General features: G+C 32.5%; 1 protein-coding gene across 1 annotated transcript; it reads right to left on the bottom strand.

The window, feature by feature from the left end:
• Nucleotides 1-629: 629 nt before the first annotated feature.
• On the bottom strand, nucleotides 630-6,087 carry LOC124361401 (fidgetin-like protein 1). Its single transcript, XM_046815450.1, has 4 exons — nucleotides 5,940-6,087; nucleotides 2,202-2,330; nucleotides 941-1,132; nucleotides 630-838 (listed from the first exon to the last, which is right to left on the bottom strand). Exons 1-4 carry the CDS (start codon nucleotides 6,069-6,071, stop codon nucleotides 710-712), a joined length of 582 nt encoding a protein of 193 aa, XP_046671406.1. The 5' UTR covers nucleotides 6,072-6,087; the 3' UTR covers nucleotides 630-709.
• Nucleotides 6,088-12,343: the final 6,256 nt, after the last annotated feature.

Raw genomic sequence — 12,343 nt, 5'->3', positions numbered from 1 at the left:
GTTATTTCAAAATAGGCTGTACTGAATCCGGTTTACAAGAGTGCTTATGCATATTTTCCCAGAACAAAAGCCAATTACACTAAAAGTCCACTTTGAACAGGAATAGTTTCACAAGCTATACAACAGTCCTTTTAGGGAATTATATTCACAAATATTACAGTTATAATATTCTTGATTCAATCATGCAAAACTACTATAGTCAATTATAGTGGAATGTGTTATGACACACACACTTGCCTCAACATATATTTTATTGTACATGCTCACCAAGGAAACAGCTCTGGTCTCAACTTTTGGGACTCCTCTCTAGCCGTATATAATTCAAAAGCATCTACTAAAATCTTAGAATCCACAAACCATGAAATTTGAGTTATCATTGGTTCATACTATCTTGCACACTGAGGTCAGGGCTCCAACACACTGCCCTTTAAAAATCTAATTATTTGGAAAGTAGATCTACAAATCTGGGTATCTTCCTAATACCAGGAATGCTTCACAACTTGTGACAAGGATATGCCTATCATCCACTGTGATGTGCCAGATATTGTGTGCAAAACCTCTAGTAATAAATACTAGATAATAAAAATTACAGCCACTACAAGTATGTCAAAAACAATAATAAACAAATCTGTATGAAAATGTACTTTATTATAACAAACATAAAATAGCTTAAAGTCTATTGAGAATGTTAGACAAGTATATCAGCTAGCTACTTGGGGGCCCCTCCCGAGCCATAAGTCTGGTCCCAGGAGACATAACACTCCAAGTCTGACTGGGAGACGCTGGCTCGAACTCGGGACAGAGCAGACTTAAAATCTTCCACTGTCACAGGGCGTACCTGAAATCAAAGAGTTATATTAATTTGATGTGAAATGAAGTATACGGGATACAATTTGTATTGTTATTTAAATGTAAACTCCACATTTATGACTACTGTTACCTGATCTGGTGCAATGCGCTGCATTTCTGTAAAACTGATGGATCGTATTGGGCCCAAGCAAGCTTCCTGGCAAACGTTTTTCATGTCAGCCCCCGAATAGCCTTCGGTAAGAGAAGCTATTAGCTCTATCTGCTCCTCTGTTAGCTCATTCCTCTCCGTAGACATAAGGTTACGCACAATCTGACATCTTGCCTGCCCAAAACATACAAATGATAATAAGTATTAATATCCACATGCAGTTAAATTTATTATTTGTACATAATTGCTTAGATCACACAAATAGTGCAATGTTTTATTACCAATGCATATGTTTTTTTTCTGTTTTTTTTTTTTTTTTTTTTTTTTGCGTAGGGTGAATGCATTTACGCACGGAGTGGAGGAATCGTCCTGTTCAACACAGGAAATACCCACTAAACCCCCTAAGGGCCACAGGGATCCAGGCTGGGAAACTTTTTCAGGATTTCCTAACAGAGCCGTGGTGCTTTCCGAAGCCTAAGGGTCAGTCAGTTAACCCTCTTCTCACCCAGCAGGGATCACTTCTGGCTGGTTTATACCTTCCAGTTGAACCCACCACTGGGCACAGCAAAAACCGGTGTGTCACTTAAATCTGGGCAACCTTATGGATGTCCAGGAGCGACAGATCACTAACCCCAAATATCGAGATTCTGGGTCACAAGTCTAATTCGATAGGTCTAGTCTACTGCGGGAGATGACTGTTGGAGTTGGTGGGATTTGTTCCCTAAGTGTCAGAGGTTCTTGCTAGCCTCAACAATGGTGTGCCACCCCTTACCTGCTTTGACTGGAGAGGCTGGCTCAGAGCTGACCTCCCCTTCTTTCGAGAGGTCATGACTTTGAGATTAGTGTCCTAAATTCTTCCTCATGGATCTTGGAGATGGTCCGTACCCCCAACCTTATCCATCCTGAATATCCTGTCACTCCAGAAGCAGCGCTTAAGTCCTTATAGGACTAAGTGCAATTTATAAGATTCTTCTCCTAAGAGAACAAAAAAACCCTGTTCTTTGTTTTACACGAAGAACAACGTGCAGAAACGGTATCTCACCACGGTTTCTGTCGAGACATCACCGATAGTGGAAACAAACGTTCTTTACATTATTGTTAATATATATTACCATTACCAATGTTTATACTATTACAAAATGTAGATCTACACCACCAGCATATCAACAACACGTTTATGAAACATCTATATGTAACATAGCTAATTTTGTTACGGTTTAAGAAAACACAGTGCAGTATATACCGGTGGGTCTGGGAGGGGAATGTACAGTCTTTTGACTAGCCGACGGCGTGCCGCCTCATCCAGCTCCTGGGGTCTGTTGGTTGCTCCTATCACAAGGATACGGTCATCTTCTCCTGTACCTGCCCCGTCCTGCACAGTACAGAAACAGTACAATAGTACATGAAATAGGATGTACATACTGTCAGGCAGGATTCATAAAATTTGATATTGCTAGTTGTTACGAAAATAGAATACTAATAATCTAGGATTGGAATCAATCCTCCTGCTATTTAAGTTTCAAAAAAACCTCAATGCATAAGATTAACCAAGCACAAACATTTTTAAAACAAATCAACATGAGGTGATGAACTTGGCCAAAGTTAAATTTGACAACAGAACAAGTTGAACGCTAAGACAAGCATGTACCTCAAAGTAATGGGCAACATCTCTCGTTTAATCTCACGCCTTAAGGTGTTTTTGTCATCTGAAAAAGAGGATTCCAATTGTCAAAACGTAGTGTTCTATTTTTGTTTTGTATAAAAATGGCAAATGTACAAAATATTGCTATCATTTCAAACTATCCATCATCAATAATAAACTAAACAAAGAAGAACAACAAACTTGTCACTTATTCAATTACTTATTTTTATTTTTACTAGCTAAAGCTAACTGAAAACTACATGAAGCTAAGAATATAAGACATTAATTCTTGTTTACTTCAAACCTCGCTAACTTCGAAATAAATTTTAAAAAAGATTCAAAGAGGACATGGTAAATACTAAGTCTAATGCACATAATGTACCTATGGTGGGAAGGATTGAATCAATGTGAATGTTGAGTTTAGCTTCCTCTTAATGCAGTCTGAAATTTGACACAGTCACAGAATTAACTCCTGGAATCTGGAGTCATGTGTTCAACATCATTCAGGTGTTCTGATGTAACGATTTAGAGAGTTCATTTTAACCTTGTTCTTTTTTTAACTCTTCAGACGAACATGCCTCCATATTCCAAGAGTCAAGTCTGTGACAGTGTCAGATTTCAGACTCTGCATGAAGAGGAAGGTGAATTAGAACTAAACTCAACATTCACATATGTCTTATGATTGTAGCATATGCAGTTGAATAACAAAATAAGTCATGTACTTCTACGATCTAAATTGATAACTCAGTATGCTACAGTAGGCTCTCATATTGGACATTCAATGTCCATAATGATGTCAAATACAAAATAATGTTTCTCACTGCACAGATCTTCATGGTTTCAAAGGTAAGAAATGTATTGATTGCAGTGGAAACAGGCTATACTTATATAAATTAAAATATCATAACAAGAAAATGCAGCAAGTCAGCAGTAAATGAACAAATAATTATTTAGTTTAGGTTCCCGCACGCACCTTGCAGGGTGCATTGGGACAATGTATTGTGACTTATATTAAAATGAATAAAGAGTTTGTGAACTGTGAACTGTGTAAGTTAAACAAAAATTCACAACAATAATGTATTACCATAGCTCTCTGCTGATTTATGAAATTCAATATAGTTTTATGGTTAAAATAAGAAAATAAATCAAAGTTTTTCGACACTTTTTTAAACATTAATATTTTAATTTCGTTTAATATTTTTTTGTTATTGTTATTAAATGTGTAGAGAACAATTTCTAAAAGTTTCAAGGGTTTTTGGGCAATATATAAAGTAGTAATGAGTTACTAAAAATTATCTATTGTGGTCAAAATAGAGGCTGCTGCTGTTTTCATAACTTGGGTTATTGAATGTCATATTGGTCTACACAATACAGAAATAGTACAATGAATATTAGTACAAGAGGTAAAACAAATATAAACAGTATTTTGTAATTATTACTTGATAACGTTAAACACTTATGATTTAACATTTTTCAATATAATCTTCTACGTGATCTTGACACTATTGCCACCGATTTGGAAGTTTCATTTTTTCCTGGCTATAGAAAGTCTGAGGGCGAGTTGTAAGCCAATTGCACATGTACTCCTCGACTTTTTAATTGCTCTCCATTCGTTTTCCTCCCAGTTATTCCTTCATAGGCCCGAACAATAAACAGTCACAGGGGTACAAGTCAGGGTTATAAGGAGGGTGTTCTAGAGTTTTACAGCCCATTTCTTCTACTGTATTCCTTGTCAAAGCCGCAGTGTGAGGCCTGGTGTAGTCATGGAGGAGAATGACATCTCTGATGGACATGTCTCATCTTTTGTTTCAAAGGCGGCTTTCACCGACAGTCACAACTAACAGTAGTGAGTCACTGTACGTTGACCATGTAGAAAATTGACCAGCAAAATTCCTCCAGAGTCCAAAAAATTGTATCACTTTTCCAGCAGAGAGACAAGCTATGGCTTTCACAGGGCAACCTTCATCCTATCTCCACCAATCCTTACTTACCATTTTTGACTCAGAGATGTAATGTACCCACAATAATGTAATGATGTGCTTTAAAAACACCTCCCTTTATGCAGAAACTGATCCAAAAGCCTTCCTGTGATGTCCGACGTGACCTGGTTTATTTTTCAGCCAACAACCTCGGAACCCATTGAGCACTATTTTTTCTGAAACCGAGTTGTCAGTGGTTTCTATAGCTGAAACACACTCCTACTGAAATTTATTCAATGGTTAACTGGCGGTCACGTTCAATAAGCTCTTGAACGGTACAAATATTGTCATCTATAAGGCTTGTCCTTGGGCGTCATGAGTTTTGTTTTCAACCCGTTCTCTTCCATCCTTGAATTCTCTCCCCCACAAAAACACTTGATTCTAAGACAGTATACTGTCCTCAAAGAGTTAAAATTTTGGATGGTTTTAACGCCTTCATTGGTCAAGAACTTTATGATAATGCTTTGTGCAACAAACGAAGAGACTTCTTGCTAGGTCATGGATGTACTGACGGCAATGCCGAGCTTAAACACTAACCAAAATGGTTCCCCCTCCTCATAAACCTAACATCTACTCCACATAACATTATCAATATTAGGTAGGATGTGCATTCTAAGAAGAATAGAAAAATTATCATTTATATTTGATTTAACTATAACTGTCTATTATGATCTAGTATGCAGCAATTTGAATTATTAATAGGGAGCTCGGTAAAGGTCCGAGTGACACTGATATGAGTTGTCCACAGCAGCAGTACCAGTCATAACATCATTTGCCCACTTCACTTTTATTTATATTTGGCCAAACTATCAATGGACACTTAGTGTTATCAGCAGTGATATCACTATGGGTAACAATTTCTTGTACTTTTGCTTCATAATTGGCATTACATACCTGAAGGATATATTTCATACACAGATCACAGTGACCATTTTACAAAATACTCTGTGACACTTCCTTTAGGTTTCTTTAAGTCCTTAAATTTCTTACTTAATTTTGCTCTACATTTGATAAGTAATAATGTATGCTGATGGGGTGAATCTTCAAATGAATAGTGAAGAACCCCCCCTCCCACTTCTAAACAAGAAATGCTGAACTCAAACCTTCCAGCACAACATGTGATGATATGAGTGAAAATATTCAAATATGGGAAGCAATTATTATAACCCAAAAGGATCTAATTCTAGGCTCTGTGCTCCAAGAGAGGGAAGTAAATGAAGATGATTTACGTAAAGAAATGTTTTGTAGTGATGACAGGGATGACGAAGATTTTTATGTTGTAATGATATTTAGTCTAACATTAAAAATATTATTTATTTTGTATAAATATACTACTGAATAAGAGGTATATTCAACTGACCAGTTGGACTAGGAACTCAGTTTTGATTCTGCGAGAACTGTCATGTTCTGTCTCTGTGCGCTGACTCAGCAAGGAGTCTATCTCGTCTATGAACACCACAGCTGGCTGGTGAATCCTAAAACACACACACATACTTGTGCAGAGAAGTATCATAGAAAAATAGTTGTTAGGAATTCATAAACTTGACATTATTGGATAAAGAGATGAAAGAATAGATTTTTTATTGATCATTAGGACATTACATTGCAAATAGATCACGTTTTCAGAATACCTTATGCGTAACAGATTAAAATAATTATCAAAAACAATTTTAAATTAAACAACTCGTTCGTGAATAGAAGACGGAATAGTGTTAATAGTTTTGTTTGTTAAGGACACGTTATTTGTATTTAGTTGTAATACTTTTCTTTTCAAAGTTGTTAGTATTTTTAGGGTTATTACTTTTAAAGACCATCTTTATTCTTATTCTGTCATTAATATAGCTTTTATGTAACTGATATGTAAATATAAGATAGAACTCTTCCTTCAGCACTTCTTGACCTGTAGTACTTGCTGGGAATTTCCATAGTAATAATAAGCTTTGTTTTTCTTGTCATATTCTAAAGTATGTGGAATAAAGTGCTTTGAATTTGATTTGAGTTTACATGTAAATAGTGTATTATATTATTACAATTACAATAACTGTTAGTGAGGACAAAAGTGCACTATTAGCAGATACAATTACACTAAAATACTATCCAACCGATGTCAGATGAAATATAAACTCTGGTTTAAAGTCACTAAAATGGCCAACTTTCTACCAGCCACATATAATAAAACCGTTTTAAATTTATCTTTAATGTAAACACTCTGAGCATTCAGAGGTAGGTTTATTGAAATTAGATCTATTCCAATCGGCATTCATTATGACAGTTTGGAATTGAAGGTCCTTGTGAAAGGTTTGCTGATCAGGTTAGCGCCCTCGGGGTATTTGTGACTATGAATGTGCTTATTCACAGTGTCAGGTTTTGAAAAATTATTTTTGAACTTGGATCAAGCAGTAAAAAATGGGGGGGGGGGGTGGGGGGGGGGGGGGGTGGGGGGGGGGGGGGGTGGGGGGGGGGGGGGGTGGGGGGGGGGGGGGGTGGGGGGGGGGGGGGGTGGGGGGAACATGTCCGTATGCAGTCCAACCAACAATCTCACTGTTTGTACTAGAGCATGTTTCTTTTGAATTCGAAGTGAAAAGCACTTAAAGAATATTCGGAAAAATTAAGTATTGATTGTGATAATTGTTAATTTCATTGTTGTTATTTTTTTTATCGCTGTGGGGAATGAAAAATTGCTAAAGCAACAGAAAAGCTTTGTACAATCAGCTAGTATTAAAATTGTAAATATCATTATCTTGGTTATATTTTTTATCCCTAAAATTTTTTTCATTTGTTTCATTGGATGAATTTCGGTTAAATACACTATAAACAGTAATTTGTTTTTTTTATTAAACCCAAAGCTATAGTGTGTTTCCAGAGAGTTTGCCATGTTGCAAGCCCTTTATAATAATTTGTAAAACTAGTAAATATTTTGTAAAATATATACTGGAGAACAAACAAAAAACAATTTTACAAAAAATTTTTTTCTGTTTATAGCTCCGAAGGACATATAATTTATTTCCAGAATTAGTCAAAAATAGTAAAACATAAATATATTTTTCTAAAAAAATTAGATTTTATTGATCGGACAAATTTATATTGAGTATATGTTTAAATAAAATTAGTGTATGGTTAGTCTGTCTGCTAGTTTAATAATATTTAAATAGACTCGTTAGAGCATTATAAAATAATTATTTATAATATAATATTTAATGTTAATGTTTAAATCCTAATATTTTAATTGTAAATAGTGCATAAATCCTTTTTATTTAATACAGCACAATATTTATACTAATTTTAAACTTTGAAACGTAATAGTACATTATTTACTACATGAGCTACAATAACTCATTTTTATCATTTCATTTCTTGCTAGTTTCCGCTATTTTATTTTTTTACCCTTTTGTATATAGTTATCCCCAACACAAACAACAGCCTTATGGGTACCTAAAATTCCCTTATTTTCTAAATCTATTGGCCTAATTATTAGTTAAAGAAAAGAAAAACTAAAAAGGATGTAACCTACTTTTTTATTTTATACTCTAAGTACATAAATTTGAAATAAAGTAAGTAGAAAATTGTACAACGTGTTACATTTGTTTTGTATTATGTTATTTCTGATATTGAAAATACGTTATGTCATAGTATTATTTATTATTAAGCACTGGCAATACAGTATTTATTTGTAATATTCAGTTTGTTATTACGGAAATAAGATTATTTATTATTATTTATTTTTAACATGGGTTTTCTTGCTTGAAAATCTTATTGTAAATACAATATTTTTATTTTACATTACGAATGTGAAAAGAATAAAAAAATAAAAATGTCATAGAAACATTCTAAATGATGACCCTTACAAAATACCGGAATAAATTATCAGTAACTTCAATACATCAAAAAAAATAGATTTTTAGCAAATAATTACATGCTTGTTATTTTTTAATTAATGAAAAATGTATATAGATTTTTCATAATTCGAATTTAGTTGTTTAAAATCACCTAATGTACAACATGGTTTTCAAATTTGTTGTAAAAGAAAATATGCACAACAAGAAAATAATGACAGTTTACTCTAAGGTAAGAAAATGTAATACTTTTATCAATAAATATGATTTTGTACGCGAACACAAGATGTCAGAGTTTTAAGGTTGGGACACACATAACCGCACCGTGCCCGACATCAGTGAGTCAGGCCGAGTGTCTGGTGCGGGCTCGGCTCGGTTTACCCGTGAGTCCATCACATGTCCGTATGCAGACGAACGCTCAACAATCTCACTGTTTGTAGCTAGAGCATGTTTCTTTTGAATTTCGAATAGTGACAGGCACTTAAAGAAATATTCGGAAGATCTTAAGTAGTTGATTGTGGATAATTGTTAATTAGGCATTGTTGTTCATTTGTGTTTATTACTCGCTGTGGTTGAATGAAAAATTGCAATGCTACAGTAAATGCTTTGTACAAGTCAGCTAGTTATGGAAAATTATGGGTAAATATCCATTATCTTGGTTATATTTTTTTATCCTCTAAAAATTCTTGTTCATGTTGTTTCATTGGAGTGAATTTCACGGATTTAAAAATACACCGTATAGAACAGGTATATTTGGTAGTTTTTTTTATTAAACCCAAGAGATATAGTGTGATGCCAGAGAGTTTGCCCATGTTGCTTAAAAAAGCCCGTTTATAATAATTTGTAAAACATAGTAAATATTTGTAAAATATATCACTGGGAGAACCATTAACAAAAAACACATTTGTACAATATATATCTTTTATTCTCGCGTTTATAGCGCCGATGGACATTAGGAATTTATTTCCAGAATTAGTCAAAAATAGTAGTAAACATAAAATTGTGTATATTTTCTAAAAAATATTTTGTCAGAAAAAATATGACACTTACTGATTGATCCGGGACAAATTGTATATTGTAGTATCATGTTTGAAGATAATAAATTAAGATGTAATGCGTTAGTCTTGTCTGCTAAGTTATAGAAGATAATATTGTAAATAGAACGTCGTTAGAGCATTATAAAATATTTATTTTATAATATAATATTTAATGGTTATATGGTTTTAATATATCCTTAATCATGTTTAATTGGGTAAAAATAAGGTGCATAAATACCTTTTTATTTAATAACAGCAGATCAATAGTTAATACCTAAATTTTAAACTTGTGAAAACGTAATAGTACAATTATGTTACTACATGAGCTACAATAACGAATTCATTTTTATTCATTTCATTCTTGCTAGTTTCCGCTATTTTTAGGGGTTTTTTAACCACCTTTTGTTATATAGTAATCCCCCAACACATAAATCTCAACAGCCTTATGGGGTACCATAAAATTTCCCCTTATTTTTCTAAATCTATATGGCCCTAATTATTAGAGGATAAACGAAAAAATAAAACCTAAAAGGATGTAACCTATCTTTTCTTCTGGTTAATTGTTTATTAACTCTAAGTACATAAATTTGGAAATAAAGTAAGTAGAAATTTGTTACAACGTTGTTACCATTTGTTTATGTATTATGTTATTTACTGACTATTGAATGAAATAGAATACGTTATGTTCCATAGTATTATTTATCTATTAAGCACTTGGCAATATACAGTTAGTTTATTTGTAATATTCAGTTTGTTAATTACCGGGAAATAAATAGGGATTTATTGGATCTATTTAATTTTTAACATGGGGTTTTACCTTGCTTGAGATAATCTTATTGTTAAAATGACAATATTTTTATTTTTACATTATCTGAAGTTGAAAAAGAATATAAAAAATTAAAAAAATGTTACATTAGAAAACCATTCCTGAAATATGAACCCTTACAAAATACCGGAATAAAGTTATTAAATCAAGTGAACTTTCAAGTACACTTCAAAAGAAAAATAGATTTATTTTAGCAAATTAATTACATGCTTGTTATTTTAATTTAATTATATGGAAAAAATGTATATAGTTTTTTTCCTATAATTCGAATTTCCTACTAGCTCTGTTTAAAATCATCCTAAATGCTACAGACCTGGTTTTTTCAAATTTGTATGTAATAAACAGAAACAATATAGCACAACAAGAAAAGTATGACTAGTATTACTCCTAAGGTAAGAAATATGTAATACTTTTATCAAGTAAATATGATTTTGTACGCGAAACACGAAGATGTCAGAGTTTTAAGGTCTGGCGACATCTACATAGACCGCACACCGTGGCCCGACACGTGAGTCGGTCCGATTGTCCGGTGCGGGCAGTCGGCTCGGTGTTACCGTGAGGCTCCACATTGTCCCTATGCAGGTCCCGAGCGCAACAATCTCACTGTTTGTACTAGAACATGTTTCTTTTGAATTCGAAGTGACAGATACTTAAAAAATAATCGGAAGATTAAGTATTGCTTGAGATAATTGTTAATTTCATTGTTTGTTATTTTTATTAATCGCTGTGGTGAATGAAATATTGCAATGCTACAGTAAAGCTTTGTACAATCAGCTAGTAATATAAAATTTGTAAATATCATTATCTTGGTTATATTTTTTATCCCTATAATTCTTGTTCATTGTGTTTTCATTGCAATGAATTTCGGTCAAATACACTATAAACGGTATATTTAGTGTTTTTTGTATTAAACCCAAGAGCTATAGTGTGTTGCCAGAGAGTTTGACATGTTGCAAGCCCTTTTATAATAATTTGTTAAAACATAGTAAATATTTGTAAAATGTATACTGGAGAACTTAAAAAAAAACAGATTTTACCAAAATGTTTTTCTTTTATAGCTCCAAGGACAAATAATTTATTGCCAGAATTAGTCAAAAATAGTAGAAACATAAATATATTTTCTACAAAAATTAGGAGTATGGTTGATCGGTCAAAATGATATTGAGTATTTGTTTAAGATAATACATTAGTGTATGGTTAGTCTTGTCTGCTAAGTTATAATAATATTTAAATAGACACTTTAGAGCATTATAAAATAATTATTTATAATATAATATTTAATGTTACATGCGTAAAGCCTAATATTTGAATTGTAAATCATGCATAAATCCTTTTTGTTTAATACAGCACACTAGTTATACTAAATTTAAACTTTGAAAACGTAAGAGTACATTATTTACTACATAAGCTACAATAACTCATTTTTATCATTTCATTGTTTGCTCGATTCCGCTATTTTTATTTTTTTACCCTTTTTGTATATAGTATCCCCAACACAGGCACAGCCTCTTATGGGGTACCTAAATTTCCCTTATTTTGTAAATCTATTGGCCTAATTATTAGTTTAAAAAAAGAAAAAAAAAATCTAAAAGGATGTAACCTACTTTTTATATTTTATTACTCTAAGTACATAAAATTGAAATAAAGTAAGTAGAAAACATTTTTTTATTTTGTTATTTACTGCTATTGTAAATACGTTATGTCATAGTATTATTTATTATTAAGCACTGGCAGGAATATTTATTTGTAATATTCAGTTTTGTTATTATGGGGAAATAAATGATTTAATATTATTAATTATTTATTTTTAAACATGGGGTTTCTTGCTTGAAAATCTTATTGTAAATAAAATTATTTTTATTTTTACTTTATTGAAGTGAAAAGAATAAAAAAAAAAAAATGTCATAGAAACATTCTAAATAATGACCCTTACAAAATACCGGAATAAATGTAGTCAAGTAACTTCAATACATAAAAGAAAAATAGATTTTCGCGCAAATAATTACATGCTTGTTATTTTTTAATTAATGAAAAAGGTTTATAAATTTTTCATAATTCGAATTTTAGT

Source organism: Homalodisca vitripennis, chromosome 4, assembly GCF_021130785.1.
Source record: "Homalodisca vitripennis isolate AUS2020 chromosome 4, UT_GWSS_2.1, whole genome shotgun sequence".
NCBI lineage: Eukaryota > Metazoa > Arthropoda > Insecta > Hemiptera > Cicadellidae > Homalodisca > Homalodisca vitripennis.
This window is presented reverse-complemented; position numbering and strand designations above follow the sequence as displayed.

What these genes read in the sequence shown, in the direction of transcription:
- LOC124361401 (XM_046815450.1), bottom strand. Translation starts at nt 6,071, where the DNA reads ATGTGTGTGTGTTTTAGGATTCACCAGCCAGCTGTGGTGTTCATAGAC. An exon ending in TTCCCCTCCCAGACCCACCG is followed by an intron (nt 1,133 to 2,201) that starts GTATATACTGCA and finishes TGTTTTGGGCAG; the next exon opens with GCAAGATGTCAGATTGTGCG. An exon ending in AGCGCATTGCACCAGATCAG is followed by an intron (nt 839 to 940) that starts GTAACAGTAGTC and finishes CTTTGATTTCAG; the next exon opens with GTACGCCCTGTGACAGTGGA.